Source organism: Mobula birostris, chromosome 29, assembly GCF_030028105.1.
Source record: "Mobula birostris isolate sMobBir1 chromosome 29, sMobBir1.hap1, whole genome shotgun sequence".
In the NCBI taxonomy this organism is placed as follows: Eukaryota; Metazoa; Chordata; class Chondrichthyes; order Myliobatiformes; family Myliobatidae; genus Mobula; species Mobula birostris.
In genome coordinates this window covers 12,202,434-12,222,666 of record NC_092398.1, presented here as the reverse complement: position 1 = coordinate 12,222,666, position 20,233 = coordinate 12,202,434, and the positions used below count along the sequence as shown (strand labels likewise).

Below are 20,233 nucleotides of genomic sequence, written 5' to 3'. Positions count from 1 at the left end.
AGAACAGGTTCAAACCAGTAGTAGGTAATTTAAGACAGACGTCTGAAAATTGTATTTCCACACAAAGGGTGATTACATGATAAAAGCTCCTAGAATAAAGTAGTGACAGCAAAAATTCAGCATCATGTTGATGTTACACTAGAGGTTGAGTTTAGAGAGAGTAGTACCGGTGGTTTATCTTGAGTTCATGCCTGACAACCAAATCAATTTGAGCTTCAAGTTTTTTTTACTTCACCTCTGATCTGTAACACAAGTTACAAGTTGACTTTATGGAAGAGTTGGGTTATGGTCGCACATTAGAAGAGTGAGAAGGGAAAATTTTAAGAAATAATTTCAAAATGGATCAAAATCTCACTTGTGAACCATACTTTTTATTCTCTGCTAAAGTTAAAAGTCTATGTTGAATGTATGCAGTATGAACCTTATGCCAGCTTTCATTGTGTCTACATTATTGAGCCCACTTATTGAGAGAAGATTCATTTGTACATCTCATTATAGTTCAAAGTAAATATATTATCAAAGTACATATACATATGTACTTTGTATATGTCACCATATACAACCCTGAGATTAATTTTCTTTTGGGCATACTCAATAAAGCTATAGAATAATTAGCATAACAGAATCAATGAAAGACTGCCCAGTCGGGGAGTTCAACCAAAATGCAGAAGACAAACTGTAGATACAAAAAGAAGAAGCAATGATAATAGATAAACAAGCAATAAATATTCAGAACATGGTATGAAGAGGCCTTGAACGTGAGTCCATTGGTTGTGGGAACATTTCCATGATGGGGCAAGTGAAGTTATCCCCTTTGGTTCAAGAGCATAATGGTTAAGGGGTAGAAACTGTTCCTGGATTTGGCAGTGTGAGTCCTGATGTTCTTGTACCACCTTCCTGATGGCAACAGTGAGAAGGGAGCATGTCCTTGGGTGGTGTGAATCCCCGGTGATGGATACTGCTTTCTTGCAACTTTGTTTCATGTAGGTGTACTCAATGGTGGAGGGAGCTTTACCTGTTGTGGACTGGGCCATATCCACTACTTTCTGTAGCATTTATTGTGGTGTCTGGTTCTGTAATCCCAATAGGGTTCTGTGTGTGTTACTCTGATTAATTGGTGTTGACCCCTTATACTTCCATTGTCATTTTTATGATGCGTTTCATACAGGATTTAGAAACAAAGCTTTATACGCTCAGTGGCCAAATATTAGGAACCTCCTATACCTAATGAAATGCCACTGAGTGTATGTTTGTGGTCTTCTGCTGCTGTAGCCCATCCTCTTCAAGGTTCAACCTATTGTGCATTTAGAGATGCTCTTCTGCTCACCACTGTTGTAAGTGTGGCTCTTTGGGTTACAGTTACCTTCCAGTCAGCCTGATCCAGTCTGTTCATTCTCCTCTGACCTCTCAGCCCACAGAACTGACATTCACTGGATGTTTTATTTTTATTTTTCCACACTATTCTCTGTAAATTCTAGTGTTTATGTGTGTGAAAACCCAAGAGGTCAGCAGTTTCTGAGATGCTCAAGCCATCCCATCTGGCACCAGCAATCAAAGTCACTAAGATTACATTTCTTTCCCATTCTGATGTTTCGTCTGAACAACATCTAAACTTCTTGACCGTGCCTGCATGCCACACGATTGGCTGATTAGATATTCACATTGGCGAGCTGGTGTACATAATAAAGTGGCCACTGAGTATATATTCAAATTAATGCTTTGTTACTGAGCAATTGTAGAGAATATAATTCACTGAAGTGCCAGGAATTAGTCACTTTCTTTTAAGGTAAAATCTACTTATTTATCTTTGTTCCAAACTACTGGAGTACTACCATCAATATTGGATGAGTTGCAAGATGGGCAGGAAAGCTGATCTGAGCAGTTCAAATAGAATTAACTTTGTTTTTACAATACCATTTTGAGTTGCTGAAGCATACCTTGTATTCCTGCACCAGCTTGCATCGGGTAACTTAGCAAAAATCTGAAACTTGTCCTTTAGTAGAATTGCTATTGCAGAAATATTGAAATGGGCTTCAATATCTTGGGTTTATTCAGATAGTGAATTTTACATGCTGTTAATTCTGCTTGAAATGTTAGGGGTCTGTGCACAACCTGGGGTCTGCAGACCCCTTGCTTAATGATATTGGTCCATGGCATAAAAAAGGTTTGGAACCCCTCATCTAGGTGCATTTCTCCAAGGAAATTGCACAGAGACAGGACAGACGCAACCCAAAGTATTCTTATCTGTTCTGTTCTCTGGATATTGCACATTTCCGCAGAGATATGCATGTAAGCAGACACAGAATGGTTATATTGCTGTGTTATCAGGAAATAACATACTTCCAGGGATCGGCTGATGGAGAGGTGGGTGAATTTATACAAACTATAATTATATGAAGATGTTTTTTGAGTTTTAATTTGGCATGTTAGTAATATGCTCTTTTGGCAAATGTGCGAATGGATTCATATTGCTTGTTGCTGTGTTCATAAAATAATATATGCATGAAGGTATGCAGGTGGTTGGGAGAAGTGAGAGAAGTAATTTTGGGTAATTATAGTTGGGTAGTACTGTTGATAGAGTTTAATAGCTATACGCAGAGATGAGGAATTTCTTTAGCCAGAAGGTGGTAAATCTGTGGAATTCATTGCTGCAGATGGCTGTGAAGTCCAAGTCATTGGGTACGTTCAAAACAAAGGTTGATGTGTTCTTGATTGTTAAAAGAGTGTGGGGGAAAACCAGGAGAGTGGGATTGAGTGGGAATAATAAAGCAATTATGATCAAATGGTGGAGCAAACTCGATGGGCCAAATGGCCTAATTCTGCTCCTGTGTCTTAGATCATAAAAGAGTCCCAGAATTAGGCTATCCGGTCTGTTGAGTCTGCTCTCGCATTTTCCCTCTCAACACCATTTTCCTGCCTTCTCCCCATAACCTTTTACTCTTACGGTAATTGATAGCTATTTTATTTAATTAAGCAGGATTATTCAGTGGTAATGCCATATTCAATCTCTACACTTCTCCCTTCCCATTTTCCTACATGGAAAAACTCAACATTTGACACTAGCTTTGCCCTGGTAAGCATGAACTGATGTGTCCATTTCACTCTTGTGTTGGGCATGAGAATGATGTGGCTCAGAGAAATATAGAAGTGTAGCCAAGTTGGTCTAGCTCACGCATCACTACTGTGGATGTTGGCCTAGGAGTGGACACTATTGTTCACTTGTCTTTTCAGTGAATTAGAGACAGCATAAGTGCTATTTTACCTGTAACTTACTATGGTAGATGACATATGTCTCAGAAACGTATAGGAATTCAGGAATTACTGCTGCTTAAGAGATGATAAGTATTGTGCTAGCTCTGGTGTCCGCCTCTTTAAGTAATTCCCCTTTTCTCAACTGATATACTGAAAGCACTGATGAATTCCATCCACACCTGATCTAGAGAACATTCAAATACAGGCTGATAAATGGAAAGTTACATTTTTGCCTGATACTGACCATCTCCGACAAAGGATATGTCTAACCGCACACTTAAAGATTCACCCTTAGCATTGGAGTCCATTTCCTACCTGTACTGTCTGAGATTAATTATAATCGTCATTAAGAATAGTTTACTTTTGCTCAGTACTTTGTGACCTCCAGTCACAAATCTGTTAGAGATCCTATTTTGTGTATTGCTGGAATTTCAAACTCAGTTTGAGTGTGAGGAACTTGGATCTATAATGAATGCCTTAAAATCTATAGACCGTTGCAATGGTATAAAGACAAGAGTTGGCTCAAGTGGATAGGGAAACTAGATTAAAAAGTAAGATAGTAAATCAGGCATGACAGGTATTCAGTGAAATATTTCTCAAATTTAAGTAAAGGTATAACTCAGTGAGAAATAAAGGATTGAGAATGGTGCCCCACCGGTGGCTAACTGCAAAGGTGAAGGGTAATGCTACAGTGGAAAATGCATGCCATGTTCCACAAATTTGTCATAGGCTAGAGATTTGGGGGATGTTTTAGGAAAAGGCGAGGGGGAAATGAAAAAAAAATTCTATGGAAGGATGTAAATCAAAGAGCATGCAGAAATAAAAATGTATAGTAAAAACAAGGAGAGTCGTCAAACATAGAGGGTGACACTGACAAAGAAAAGTGGCAAGTAATTCAAAATAATAACTTTGAATTGATGCTTACAGTAGAAGGGTACTTTAGAGATCCGGCAATTATATAGGGAAGAAACCAACTTAAGACGTACTCTATTAAAGAAGTCGTCCAAGACAAACTATTGGGGCAAAATGCTAACAAGTCCACTGGGCGCATTGGCTATCAACACGACTCTCAAAGGGAGTAGCTGCAGAAGTAATGAGTCTATTGCGACACCAATCATTGAGGAAGACAAAATCAGAGAATCAATAGGTCAGGTAGGATAAGATTTTGGAAATGCAAAGATTATGGAGGTAATAGAATGATGTGGAAAACATGAGTAGTGTGTGCTTAATGAAAATAAAATTGTTTTATCTTTTGAGAATGTAATCAAGAGTGTGGATAATGGACAACCAGTATATGTTGTGAATTTAGATTTCTAGAAGGCATGTGGAAATTGGAAAAGGTTACCGCACAAGTTAAGACCACATGGGTTGAGATCATATGTTGGCAAGGATAAGAGAATTGGCAGACTAACGAATGGATTTTAGTAATGAATGGGTTAATATCTGCAATGTAACGCTTCTCTTGGAAGTTGAGTAATAGGAAGTACTGTATGTTGAAAGGGAGATGTAGTTAAAATTTCCTCACAAATTAACTTGTGACTAATGTAGCGTTATTATGCCATGTTAAGAAAGGCATATTGAAATCAATTTAAAAGGAAAATGACTTTCAGCTCAGTAAACTGACTTTCATGTGTTTTTTGCTTCTATATTAAAGGTATGCTTACAATATGCTATTGTGAAACCCATAAAAAAAATTAAACAGCTGCCATGAGAATCATCAATAAATCTGGCCTTTATTTATTAACAATTCGACATTTCATGTGGAATCTTGTGTATGTAAACTGACTTGCAAAAATATTGTTCAAGAATTTATTTACACTGGAAATTTTTTCTTTTCATTTTGCAGAAGAATATAAAATTGTCCCCCTGTATGGGCAGTTCCTAGATTACGTAAGCGTTTTATTCCTAAGTGTTCTATTCCTGAGAACTGTCTTTAAGCTGATTTTTTTTTCTCTCTGTCAGAAATAGCCACTTTCGAGAATAAAAATGCTTTAAAAATATGTGGGAGAATTTGTGTAAAGTAGGATCACTTGTAACCCAGGGAGCCCCTGTGCTGGTGTTAGTAATGAACAGGAATTTCCTTTAGAAAAGTATTTTACTGTAAAAGCCCTGAGACCTAGTGCCAGCCTTAGCAATCAAAAAACAAAGATTTTAGCTCAGTAAGCTGACCCTTTAGTGTTTTTGCTGTTTCACTAAAGAAATCTTTGTTATATGCTAATTATAAATTGCTTAAAAAGAATTTGGTATCCATGGATGCTGCGTAACCTGCTGAGTTCCTCCAGTTGCTTCAGATCCCAAGATCTCTAGTCTCCTGGGTCTTTTAAAAATAAATTATTAGCTGGCTAAGCAAAATAAAGGTAAATTTAATGACTACTGCATATGAGGCAAATTTAGTTTTCATGCCTTTACTCAGCATCTTGTGTTTCCTTAAGTTCTTGCTGTACTTATGACGTCTTGAGACATATGGTAAGCCATAGGAGCTCTCTTGAATAACTAGCAGATATGAGTTAACTTAGTGGAGTCTTGTCTTTTTTTCATGCTTATGCAAGTTAGATGTGCAGCTACATAATTCCTGTTTTGAATGACAAGATTCAGACCTTGTTATTCAATGGGGGGGTAACCAGTTTAAATGTTTTGGCACAGACTAGATGGGCTGAAGGGCCTGTTTCTGTCCTGTACTTTTCTATTGCTTCTATAAATTTAAGGCTTATATCAAATGCTGGTGCAGCTCTAGCCAAAGCCATTTAATTCTTTTGAAGGCCATATCCAATGACTTGTCATTTCTTTACATCTTCCTGGACTTTACTAACTGTAATTTCTGAATCACTTAAAATATGTATAACCATACTTTAACCATTTCAGCTTATTCCTCTATATGTTCATCATATTGAAAGTGGGTCTGTGAAGGGAGCTTCCTTTTTAGCATGTTAACAATTTCTGCTATGGTTGATTATTTGAGCTGAACATTAAAGTCTTAACATTTTTTATCATCAAAAGCTCCTTTCTTCAAAAAAAAAATCACTTTGGGTCACAATTTTCTCCAAGAACTTTTTGAAGTCTTGCTCCTGAATTCCAGGCACCAACAACAACATGAAGTGTCTTTAATGCTATCAAGTGACTGGAAATCTCAAATAGTGCCATCATCCCATAAGAACATATTTTGAATTGTATTTTGGTCCACAGGATGTATCAAAGATGTAATTTGGAGAACAGGCGGTGATGGTAATGTGTCCAGAATCAAATTCTAAGTGTTGTGGATCTCAAAGTCAAAGTAAAATGTATTATGAGTACATACACATCACCACGAACAACCCTGAGGTTCTTTTTCTGCAAGCATTCTCAAGAAGAGTATGAGTTTCTTGTCTTTTTTTCAGATTTTTCCGTTTTTTAATGGTATTTGCAAATGTAATGTCAAACCAATAATGGGTTATTTTGTCTATCTGTATATTGCTTTAAGTTGGATTTCCACTGGAAAATCTTTCACTCCTTTAGAAACCAGGTTGTGTTTTTTTTTATCCACAATCACTGAATATTTCACCCAACTTTCTACAGCTGTAACTCCTGTTAAGAATGTCATTCAGTTCTTCAGCACTAGTAAGAGTAACAGTCGCCAATATAGATTTGCTGAACTGCCTTAGATATGTGTTTGAGAAAGTGAATTGTGTTCCAGAAAGTGAATTGTGTTCTGCCGCTAATTTATTGAAGAATGCTTAATATTCTTTGTCTGTGTCATGGTCTTTTTGATTTCTTCTTGCCCAATATGTCCAATCATATTCAATGATCGAGTTTTGGGTTGAATCCCATCGCTCAACACAGGGTCCATTTAGATCTGTTTGCTAATAAAAAATCCTGAGCCTTTTCACTGAGCATTGGCTCTGAGGTTGGGATACATCTTAGTGCATCCTTATTAATTCCTTTCTCTCCTATTTGCACAGAATGTGCTCTATGCCTACTAGTTTGCACAGCTCTGAACTTGCATTGATCTCAATTAATGTTTTCCTATTCCTTCCTACCATAAGGTGGAGCCTACTTTGTATTCTTTCAATAATTCTCTTTGCCTATGTAACCATCTTATTGTGTGACAGCAACAATCCTTGTGCTTGGTAGATGGTTTAATCAAATCCATAATGAGTGGATGTGCTGATATTCCTCAGTTAAACTCAGAATGCAGACAGAATAAACACAGTGCAGAAAGGATTGTTGTTGGTGTCACTTTAAATGCTCATGACAGTGAGGAGTGGTGGATAGGTCCAAGAGGTTTTCTTCTCTTCAGCAGGTTAAAAAATATGCACATCTTCTTAAATTGATTATAACCACACTGAGGAAATCTAATGAAATTAGATTGTGCTCTCAGATCATCCTGTAAAACAATTGACGTATTCTTCATGTTACACCCAGGAAAGGTCTCAAGAGCAATATCAGGACTTTTAAGAGGCCTTCATGTATTTGATAATTTTTTTTTACTTCATCAGTCCATGAAAATCTGTGAAAGCTTTTGATTGGGATGCTCACCAAAATTTATCGAAGTCCAAAGGCCTCTTCACAATCTGACTAATCTTATTATTATTGAAATTGGGGTGAGGCAAAACTTTGTTTCTTTGTACCAAGCTTCGTTCATTATCTGCTTTGTAGTAATTCTTGCTGTCATTAGGGATCGCCATTGGAATTGACTATCAATGAGGAATGGATTGTATAGGTGAAGATTGGAGACGGGTAGCTCCATTCACATATATTACAGCTCTTTGTTACGCCATTCTGAACCTTCACTCCATCCCCACTAATCACCGAAAATGACCTTTAGTTCAAACTGATTCTGTTTTGTCCGATCCTGGATCCCCATTTAACCTTGTAAAAATAATTGCACGATTATCTGACCTCAAGCCTTGCATTTTTCTTCTTATAAACGAACCTGGTTGTTTTCATTTTGAGTAAAGAAAGAAGCATTTTGCATCTATCCAAAACCTATGTTTATTTAACATTTCTGCAACACTTGTCTTGCAAATGATTGTATGAATGTGTATGGTCTCCCAGAACTAATAGCTGAGTGGCTTTCAAATTTGTCATGTGACCCTCATAAATAATGCCTTTTCTTTGGCTTCTAACATTTTGGACCTAACAATTTCAAACTTTATTTTGTTATCATTGATCCTAGCACACTCGTACATGCCAGTCAAGAAGATACCACTCACCTCAGCGGTTCTGTGGCTGTGGGTTCACTTTTGGGGACTTTGTGTGTTACTTGTTTACTTTTTGTTGTTTGCACTATTTGTTTTTTCTTCACGCACTGGGTGTTTGATGTCTTTGTTGTGTGGGGTTTTTCTTTGAATGTGTTCAATTGTGTTTCTTTTCTCATGGCTGCCTGCAAGAAGATGAATCTCAAGGTTATATGTTGTATACGTACTTTGATATTGAACTTTGATGCTGGAAAAATCTGTAAAACAAGTGTGAAAGGGCAGGTGAACAGAACCACAGAATTGTTCCAGCTTGAATGGAGATTCTTCAGGTTGTCATTTCTGTGCTAGCTCTTAACTGTGTAATGTAGTTGGTGCCATTCCTTGTACTTGTAACCCTGCACTTTTAAAATCTTCAACTAGTTATACAAACTTTTACGCAGTGCATTCTATAACTTAATTATGGCTTGTCATGGGAACTTATCTAAGACTGCCAAGATTTTGTATACTTCTGCCAAACCTGCTCTTTACTGTTTCTGCTACAAGGATACTGATCTGTGTCCTGAAAAAGAGTCTCAGCCTGAAACATTGACTATCTATTCATTTTCATAGACGCTGCCTGACCTTCCGAGTTCCCCCAGCATTTTGTGCGTGTTGCTTTGGATTTCCAGCATCTGCAGACTTGCTGGTGTTATGATTCACTAATCTGTGATTGTTCATTTCTTGTGAATGTTAATTATATGCAGCTGTGCTTTTCTTGTGAATATTAATTATATAATACTATGTGCCTGTGCTGCTGCAAGTGAAATTTTCATTGCACCTGTGCAATAAACTCAGCTTTAACTTTGACCCTTGATTTCTATACCTGTGATTCCTCACCCCAGAACTATTCTGGTTAATCTTTCTTGTTGTCCCTTTAAAATCTCTCATTTCTGCAGTGTGGCCACCACATTGGATACAGTACATCAGTTGTGGCCAAAAACACTTTTATCAAAGCTCAACATAACAATTTTGCTCTTGCTTTCTGTGCTTATTCATGAAGTCCAGGGTGCAAGATGCTTTATTAATTGCTTTCTCAATCTGTCTACCATCTTCAAGGACCTCTGTACATAAACATTCAGGTCCATCTGTTCCTGTATGTCTTTAGAATAGTACAATTTGTATCACCTTTTGCTGTAAAATTTGTGAAAAATAGTCTGTGCAGTTGCTGTGTGTAAATGTCTGTGCATGATTGTAGCAAAACTAGTCACATAACAGTTATGGGAATGGATAGACTGGATCAGATTGTATAGCAATCTAGAGAGATTATGAGATTTGTTTAATCCTCAAAAATGCAGGGATTTTTGGTTTTTAGGTTTATTTTCCTCCTGTCTTGAACAACCTCTGTCAGGATAATTTTTACTAGAAAACGACTTCCTTTTGTATCTCTTAATAATAATTTAAGAACGTAAGAAAATAGGAGCAAGAATCGACCTTTGGACCCTTCAAACCTGCTGTGGCATTCAGTAAGCTCATGGCTGATCTACTCAGGTACCATCTTTTGCACTAGTTTTCATTGCTGTCAATTCCCTGGTTGTTCTATACCCTGAATGATCTAGCCTTCATAGCCCTCTAGGATGGTGCATTCCAGAGATCACCAGTCAGTGTTATGCTAGTTTTAAATCATTGCCTCCTGATCTTGTAACTATGTCTCCACTGTCAGGGTTACATGTTGACATTTACCCTGTCTTGTACTTCAGTATGATAGGTGGTGTTTCTTCTACGTTCTAAGGATTAGTGTTCTAATTTATTTAGTTGCTTCTAATAAGATTGCCCTCTCCTTCCCAGGAATTAACCCTGGTGTTTCATTCTCTTTTTTAGGCACCTCACAAGAGGGTAATTCAATAATCTTATCTTTATCTTTGTAGCATGGCTCATTTAATAGTATTCAACAGAATGCATCTTCAGTGATTACCATCTCCCTCTTGCTTTTTTTTCATTTCATTTCCTCCACAAACCCAACCCATTACATACAGCTGACTCTTGTAGCCCTGCTCTGATTTTATTTATGACCCTGAACACTTGCACAATGTTAACTCTAAAGTATTTTTTTTTTGAGAAGCAGTCAGAATACCTTGTGTGGGGAAATACAGATCACTACTCGCTTCACACGTACGTAATTGGTGTCACTTAATCTGTTGTAGATGATACTGGAAATACTCAGTGGGTCAGACAGCTTTTATGAAGTGAGAAATGAGTCAGTGCCTCAGATTGATAATATTCCATCAGAACCAAAAATCATTGAAGCCTTAGCTCTGTTTCTCTCTTTCCACAGAGGCTGCTTGCCCTGACCCTTTCCAGACTCCCATTATCTGTAGTATTTTGCCTTTCACTGTGCTTGGTTTGTTCACTTTGCTGGAGGCCTTTAAGTTAATTCTACAGTTTGAACTTTTCCTTTCTCCACCTGCATCTAAATAAGTGTTCCTCTCATGGAATGTCATTGGTATTAGTATCCAAGAAATGAAAGAGATATATAACTTAGACTTACAAGAACGGTGCATAATTTGCACGTAAATATTCACAAATTGGATGAACAGCAAAATGTAATTTTGGCTACATCATCCTGATTACTCTGCTATATGGTTTCCCGAGTTGCGTGTTTATAGATAAAACGGCTAACAGGTTAGTGATGATATAAATACTAAAAGATTCAAAGTACACTTATTGTCAAAGTATTTCCTGATGAAGGGTCTCTGCCTGAAATGTCAGCTATACTCTTTTCCATGGAAGCTGCCTGGCCTTCTGAGTTCCTCCCGCACTTTGTGCGTGTTGCTTGGATTTTCCGCATCTGCAGATTTTCTCTTATTTATAAACTATACAACCTTGAGATCATTCTGCTTATAGGCAGCCACACAACAAGAAACCTGAAAAAACCCAATTTAAAAAAACACCCAATGCAGAGAGAGAGAGAAAGAGATTTAAAAAAAAACAAATCATGCAAACAATGCAGAAGGAAACTGAATCCATAAACCCAAAGCCCGGAGCAGCTGGAGTAGGCCCATAGTCTGTCTCAGTTCATCACACAGAGGGGCAAGTTGTCGCGAACACTAGTCCCAGAGCAGCTGGAGCACAATACAGCCGCAGCCTCAGCACCCAGGAGAGTGGAGTAAAACGTCATGGAGCAGAACCAGCCCTGACCCTCGCCTCTGGTCCTGACACCCTGCCTTTTCAGTCCATCTGGCCTGATATTTAATTTGTCCAAGCACTGGATAGTCTACTGAGTAAGGTAGTCATTTTGACTCTTTTACTACACTTTACCAGATGGCAATTTAAAGAAACAATTTGTCTTTCAGTTGGTGTTATCATAGAGAACAAAGAGATAACTTGTAAGCCTCTCAGTTGTGTAGTGGCTACTTGAAAAACAAGCCCAAAAACTGCTGAGAGACTGAATGAGGAAATTAACATGCTTCCAATTAACTGCATTCTAAGTCGAAAAGAGTACATTCGATCCTTTATTACGAAACCAGCAAAGACGAACGATCAAAAATCGCAATTAAAAACTAACAAAACTAGTGTAGCATAGTGAAATTAGCAATCAATAAAAATATGTCCATTCCCTACTCAGCCCCTCTCTAATTAAACTAACACAAAGGGTGAATACGTGACTACACTCATTTACTTCTACCATGCCCAAACCCACGTGACAAATTACTATAACCCATAATAAAAACACACAACACAAAATACAGACAGATAGGAAAACATATATGGCTCCTACAGATTGGTTTCTTGAAATGTAAACATGTAACAACTGTCACAGCATAAACGAGAATGGTTGAACATTTCAGAATTACATCAGCTTTCTATTATTTGTACAGGAAATGTTTTATAGTGGAAGGCAATTCATGGGTTTGGAATCCATTGTTGGTGATATGGAGCAGACGTGGTTATACCCCTCAGACAAAACAGTTAAGATGGTAGAAAGAAAACATTGCTATGGCTGATCTTTGTTTAAGATTGATATTTAGATATGCTTAGTTGGCTATTATTATTTGGATTAAAGTAGTAGCACTACAGTGAATTTTCCATTACTGGGATTGAACCTTGTACTTTATGTGAATGTGCACAGGCAGAATTTACTTCTACTAAACTGCTTTCTGGATTTTGATGGTCACTATTCTGGCTTGTCAGTGAATGATTATGTTCCAGCAGGGGGTCAGTACCTTTTGTAAGAATTTGAAAAAGGCATCAATTGAAATGTTCTCAAATTTAAAAAAAAGTTTTTAATAAAAAACTTTGGGCTGAAAATGGCATTAAACAATAGTGCTGGTATGTACATTTCTCTTTTTTAAAAATTGAGTGCAAGATTTGTGTACAAAATTCATTTGTCAATCCATTTCATCTGAGTTTGCATGCATTTAAACCATTGCGCCAGAGTCTGTAGACTAGTTGCTTGTCTTCTGAGCATCATTCTTTAAAAGGTTTTGAGAGTGTTTGTAGACGGCATTTTAAATACTGTATACAAAACCGATAATTCATTTTCCACATCAGTGAAAGATTAGCAGTAGTAATCCAAATGCTAAGAGTGTTCTGTTGAAAATATTTCTGGAATATGTATAAAACCTTGATGTATTATTTGATAGGATTTTCACCTTCAATGAGCAGTAAGATAACTGCATTTCCTCCCCAGGTTACCAATGCCCAGCTCATGTACAGCCCATACATACGACTGAGCATATGGGAGATGGGTGGGATGGATTTGCCAACTGCTGCTGCCATGAGGCAGTTATCTTCTGCCATGTACGCGCTGAATTTTCAGCAATATTGCATCTCACAGAGAAATCTGGTTGTGTTAAATACCCTTGTTTAATTACTCATTGCCAGCAGTTTAGCTACGTTTTTATTTAAATATATTGCTACATGCCACATTTCTGACTTGTGAACTATTCAGCTTATGAACAGCAATGAAAGGAATCCTGTCATAAACTGGGGAGGGCCTGTAATAATTTATAAGATGGCGAATTAGAGAAAATGCCTTTTGAGTGTTTGTTAATTTTTAAAAATCCACTTTACCAAAGCATAGCAATATTCTAGAAAGAGATACGAAGATCATTTGTAATACGAGTCCTTGTGGTTTAAGAGAGATCTCTCAACTTAATTCTAAGGACGTGGGTGTTCCTAGAAATGGTAACATGTTGTTTGATAGAGGAACCTTAATCTTATAAATTGATTCTCTTTATCTTCCACATAAGCTTTATTTGCTGCTTTTAATAGTATTTTCTGCTTTCCTTTCTGATTTCCAGCATCTACAGTTTATTGCTTTTTGTTCCGTTCCCTCTGGTTCTTTCATTCAATAATAAGGTTTGGTGATTTAGGCTTCCAGATTTAAGGTGGTGATTGTCTGGTACTATAGGAAGTAAAATGGAACTTTTCTACCTTCTATCAGCTTGTGTATCCTGGACTGCATGTGTTTTGCTACTCTACTGTAAGAGACTATTTTTCCACTCCCTCTATTGATCCATATGACATGAATGATCTGGACAACTCCAGGCCATGGCAGTATGAGGAGTAGTGAATGAACTTGTGCCTTGACCTATCAGGGAACACAGGCCATTGCTGAATTAGCTGAAGGTAAACCTGAGTGGTCTTGTTATCTCCTGAGACTGACCTGATGTGTTTCTCGTTTAATTGAAAACTTTTTTGAAAACCAATAAAGTTTTCCTATTGCAGATGTGCCCTTCACCAATATCAGGGGTTCCCAACCTTTTTTAATGCTGTGGATCCTTATTATTAACTGAGGGGTCCCCGTGGACCCCCCAGGTTGGGAACTCTTGACCAATATGATTTTTTTCTCTCTCTGATCCTCTGTTTTGCTTGGCTCATCAGTGCCCATCTGATTTGCTGCATCAACATGAGTGATGACACAGCATTAGTTTGCTCAGTCATTAGTCATACGCAGGGCTTGTGTGACTTCTGGATGTATGGCCATTCAGTTTGGTTATGGTTCATGAATTCTCAAGAATCTGTGGGAATGTTACATTCCTTCAAAAAGGTTTTGAACAGACCTTTGAATCTTTCTCTCTGGCCCCAGGTAATTCTTAAGGACCTTGTAATTAAATTAACTGGAATGTTAAGTGAATGTGTATTCTGTGGTCGCCATCCCCATCATTCAGGCTGTGATAACATTCAGTTCTACTTTTTATTCACCTGCCTGCCAGAAAGCACTCTAAGTGGGCTGGATTCTTATGTTAAAAGATTACTAGTTGGACCAAGGAAATGCTTAAAATATGTTTTTAAAGGCTGCCTTCAAGAAAATCTATAAACCCCCACTACCCCAACCCAATTTGTGACATCTGTCCTCGCATGATGGAGATGAATACTTGGATGAATATTGAGAAGCTAGAGCTTGGGAATAGTCCATCACAAAGAGTGAAAGAGAACATCCCCACCAAATCGTTATCTGCCTTCCCTGGTTTCTTCAAGAGGATCACAACCTTATTGTAGGGTTTGGAGGCTTGTGTGCCTCAATGACCTGGAGAGCTACATTGGCTGGAGTCAGGCCCTTGTGCTTTGGCTCTTGGTAAGGTCACCCATGCGAAACAGGTCAAAGGACAGAGGCCAGACTAAGAGTGCTCCACAGGTCCTCCGGTTTCTGGGATTCAGCTTGAGGCAAACAACCCTGACTGGTCATAAAACAATTGTTATAGAAACAGCAATTAAGAAACCTTCTATGCAGGCAGAGATGGAAGACTTTCTTTGCTGCCCTAAACACCAGCGGTGTAAGGGGCAGTAAGTACTACCCTGGTTGTTGTCACCTGTGGTAGGATCAGCAGACCACACATCTTTAGAACTGGGCTGAGGATCAAAGAGTGAGCTAGATTAGGGGCCAGAGGAAAGTCTTGTGTTTTACACAGAGATTAAAATTCTGTCCCTTAAGGTTTTTTTTAAAGCTGAGCATAAAATTACTTTCTAAACTCTTGCACTGCTGAACAATTAATTTATTATTCTTTTCCTGCTCATTAGATGCCGGTGTTCATATAATTAATAAACAGCCATTTGATTCTGGAGACAGATTAAGGGAGAACATTTTAAGATCCTGACTATCTATCTTGACAGAGATGGGTGGAGTTTGCTGGTAAATGTGAGTTGGACTGTTCATAAGAGTTTTCTTCCTCTCTGCACCTTGTAGCACATCAAGCAGCAACTGTGCTGTTTCTTTTTCATTTTTTGTCTGTTTTTTGAGAGGCCAAGTTGCCAGCTTGACGCTCAACCCAGCATGGATGGAAGCATGCAAGGAGCTGGCCAGATTCGAACCCGGGACCACTTGCCTCGCAGATGGCAATACACCACCAGCCGACAGTGTGTAGACTCTTTGGCTACTAGCTACACCAGTTTTGTTAAATTGCCTTTTAAACTCAAAGATCTAGCATATTTAGGTATTGTGTGATACTGAAGTATCAATTAGATGGCTTACATCTTCTAGCTGTTCTTGCAGTAATAAGATGCATGGAGGCATTGAATTTGTATTGGCCAAGACCTCAAATGAAAAGCTGAGAAAGAGAAAGGGCTAGACTATCTAACTAATACTTGCATTTTGGCTTGTGTTTGCCTGAACAGATTAGTGGCTGCAGTTCACTTTCAAAGTATACAATGGCAGCTATAGAGTTTGCAGAAAAGAGAGCTTGGCAGTTTTTCAGTTCATTTGTCTGGGTATGGATGTTGACACAGTGTTTTTGCAGTGTATAAGTAGGCAGCCACAATTTGTAAAGGACTGGGCATCACACTGATGTTTGCACTAGCAATTTGTTTCAGCAGCTGAAAACAAGTGCAGCTTTTGCCAGACAAGGCAATTTGTACTTTTAATGGAATGTCAAAACTATACAGAGTATAATTCTGTCACCATTAGTCATCGAGCTATGTGACATGAAAACAAACCCTCAGTCCAACTTCCACGCCGACCAAGTTGCTGACCTGAGCTAGTGCTTACTGGCTTATGTTTGGCTGCGTCCCTCTAACTCTTTCCTATCCTTGTACCTGTCTAAATATCTTTCAGATGATGTAGTTGTACCCTCCTTCTCCACTTCCAATGGCAGTCTGCTACCCTGAGTGTCTGTCTATGTGTGTGTAATAGAAGTATCCCCTCAGTCCCCTTTAAATCTTGTCCCCCTCATCTTAAGCTTTTGCCCACTGCTTTTAGACTGCCCTTACCTGAGGAAAAAGACTGATGTTAGTTTATTATTGTCACACATACCAAGAAACAGTGAACAGCTTCTCTTGCATACTCTTAATACAGATCAAATTATTATACAGTGCATTGAGGCAAAACAATAACAATACAGTGCAAAGTGCAAAACCTGCTAAAAGAGTACAGTGCAGGTAAACGATAAGATGCAAGATCAGTGTAGTCTTCTTTGCGGCTTTGTGTTGGAGGAGCAGCATTGATGCTGGTGATGCAAAAAGACTAAATAAACTCATCCAAAAGGCTGGGTCTGTCCTTGGGTACAACCTGGACTCTTTTGAGTTAGTGGTGGAGAGGAGGTCACTAAACAAACTGTCCATAATGGATAACAATCAGGCACACCCTCTCCATGACCTACTGAAAATGCAGCGGAGCACCCTTTCAAACAGACTCACTCAGCTCTGCTGTCACAGGGATCGTTACAGAAAATCTTTCCTACCAAATGCAATAAGCATATACAATAGTTCATTTCTGTGCAGCAGCAGAACACACATCATAGTACAATAGTCTCTGTTTTATTATTTCGTACATTATTAGTGCATATTATTGCACATTGGTAAATTATTATTGCGTATATTGTTATTCTGTACTTAATTAGTTAAGTCTGCACACTGCCAAGTATGTTTTTAAATGTTACTGCTGTAACTAAAGAATTTCCCACTTGGGATGACTAAACAACTTTTTCTTCATCTTCTTCGTCTCCTATTTCCTCCTCCTCCTCCTCCTCCTTTTCCTCCTCCATTCACGAGTCTGATGATAGTAGGATAGAAGCTGTCCTTGAGCCTGATGGTCCATGCACCTCCCCTGGGTCCCCTCCTCCTCCTCTTTCTCCTATGTTCCACTCTACTCTCTTATCAGATTTCTTCTTCTCCAGCCCACTTTCCTACCCACCTGGCTTCACTGTCACCTTCCAGCTAGCCTCCTTCCCTTCCCCCCACCTTTTTATTCAAAAGTTCAATAGTTCCACTTAATATCAGAGAATGTATACAATACCACCTGAAATTCTTGGTCTTCAGACATCCATAAAAACACAAGTGTACCCAAAGAATGAACGTCAGTAAAAGAACGATAGAACCCCAAAGCCCCCCCCCGCTCCCCCCTCCCATGCACAAGCAGCAGCAAACATCAACCCTCCCCTCCCCCACTTATTTCAGCAAAAAAGCATCAGCATGCACCACTCACCAGATAAGTAATGGCAAAGCTCCTACGAAAGTCCGTGATCTGCAGTACAGAAAAACTAATCATTCACCCAATTCAACATGCCACTGTCTCTGTCTGTCTCTCTCTCTCTCTCTCTGTCTCTCTCTCTCTCTCTGTCTCTCTCTCTCTCTCTGTCTCTCTCTCTCTCTCTCTGTCTGTCTGTCTCTCTCTCTCTCTCTCTCTCTCTCTCTCTCTCTCTCTCTCTCCCCCCCCTTCCCCTCCTCTCCCCTCCTCTCCCCCCTCTAATAAAGGGGCAGAGAGGTGTCACACAGTGAGAGGGGAGACCAACAGAAACAAACTATTTGCTGATTTTATGGTGTTAGAGTCTGCCGTGTCGCTTTTTCCCAAGTTCTTCAACTTGAAAATCGGCAGCAAACTCTCCCTAACCAACGAGGGAAAAAGAGGGAAAGAGCAATTTACTAAGTACAGAGACCACCGACAGCTGATCCGCTGTTCCTGATATTCTGTTGTCTTCCACGGTGCTTTATTCAGTGGCACCGGCATAGAATTGGCTCATCCACAGGGCCGCAAAGCTTCAGAACCCCGAAGGCAGACTTGTCTTCTAGGCCATGCCCTTGGGATATCGAAAAACGGATGGTCGGTGAGCTTCAGGAGTGGGAACCATCGCCGTAAAGAACCACGGTTTTGAGTGCAGCTGCAGGTCAAGGGTACTGACGGAACCCCATCCACCTTGAATAGGAAATAAAAGAGATATTAAAGGTAGAAATTAAGCTGTTTCCACAACTGAGCTCGAAGAAGCTGCTCTCTAGTGCCATCGTAGCTTCTGGCATCTTCCCCCTTCCTTTCCAGTCCTGAAGAAGGGCCTTGACTTGAAACGTCGACTGCTTTTTAATTTCCATAGATGCTGCTTGAGCTGTTGAGTTCCTCTAGCATTTTGTGTGTTTTGCTTTGAATTTCCAACCTCTGCAAACTTTCTCCTGTTTATGTTTTGTATTTTCTGCATGATAGGAAGGGGAGAAGAGAGAATATCTGGGGCGGGTGGTATTTTTGATTATGCTGCCGCTTTCCTGACGTATCGAGAAATCTATGGAGGGGAGGCCAGTTTCCGTGATGCACTATGCCATGCTCACAACTCTCTGCTGTTTCTTGCAGCAACGGCTGTATCGTATCAGATTGATTACGAGAATATAGTGAGTGCGTGTGCAGCCGATAGATCGCGTGGTGAATCGATTGGGCCTCCTTCATACGGTGGGGGGGCACTCTCTTTTGGACACAGGCTTTCAGGTGTGTAGGTCTTTCAACTTGCTGTGCTCAGTTCATAGCTCATACACTCACCAGTCTCGTAAAGCACCAAAGTTATAAATGCACTTTCCATGTAAAAGAATTGTGCGATCATTTTCTTCCTAGTAGGTTTAATGTAACCACACCACAATGAACAGTTTGCTAATATTCTACAGTGAGTAAGAAAACATATGTTGCTGAATATTAATCTGATTTCTTTAAATCAGTTAAGAATTTAGAAAATATTCTTCTGTAGTATTGGTAGTCTTTCAGAGAGGGTTCAGAAAAGATATGATACCCTTCTTGTTTGAAACCAAGCTATTGATTAATAAACTCCTCTCGGGCTTCCAGCTGGGTACAGGTATCAATTATATCCAGTGTTTCAATGACAGTTTGTCATTGAAGCATCGGTTATAATTCCTGAGAAGAGTTTATTCATCATATGTGCTGGAAAACCACTAGATCCCTTTTTTTAAAAAAAAGTTATTGATTATTCCTAATCTTCCTATGGAGAAGACATAGTCACTTGTACTGTTGAAGGGTCTAGGCCTGAAATGTCAACAGTTTATTCCCCTCCATAGACGCTGATTGACCTGCTGAGTTCCTCCAGCACTCTGTGTTTGCTCAAGATTTCCAGTATCTGCAGCATCTCTTAGAGCCACAGTAATACAGCATAGAAAGAAGCCATTCAGCCCCAATTGGCCCATGCCAGTCACAGCTTCCCTGTTAGTCTCAGTTGCCTGCATCTGACCTATAGCCATCCAGGCCCCTCTCTTCCATGTACCTATTTAAATGCTGCCTAGACGTTGCAGTTGTACCCACCTCAGCCACTTCCTGCGACAGCTCAGTCCAGGTGCTCACTACCCTCTGGGTAAAATTATCACTCAGTTTGTGTTTAAATCTCTCCCTCACCTATCCAATCATAAACTCTCCCAACGCAACGCATTTATATTAGTTCATGAATTTATGCTAATTACAAGGGGATGAGCAGACTCTATTTTTTAAGGAAGCTAAGATCCTTCAGTGTGTGCAGCAAGATGTTGGAGATCTTTTACCAGTCGGTTGTAGCAAGTGCAGTCCTCTTTGCGGCTTTATGTTGGGAGAGCGACGTTGGTGCTGCTGATGCAAAAAGACTGAATAAACTCAAAAA

General features: G+C 39.2%; 1 protein-coding gene across 15 annotated transcripts in view; it reads left to right on the top strand.

Moving 5' to 3' along the window:
* The window catches only part of LOC140190195 (protein 4.1-like), a 159,115-nt gene that overhangs the window by 43,736 nt on the left and 95,146 nt on the right, over positions 1 to 20,233 (top strand). Inside the window, exon 1 of one of the 15 annotated variants that reach the window (XM_072246716.1) lies at positions 2,294 to 2,364. The exons of the other annotated variants lie outside the window; for them this stretch is intronic. Within the exon in view, the coding sequence (XP_072102817.1) occupies positions 2,357 to 2,364 (8 nt within the window). The 5' untranslated portion in view covers positions 2,294 to 2,356. Of the gene's footprint in view, positions 1 to 2,293; positions 2,365 to 20,233 lie in introns of those variants that run through there. 15 annotated transcript variants of the gene reach the window in all.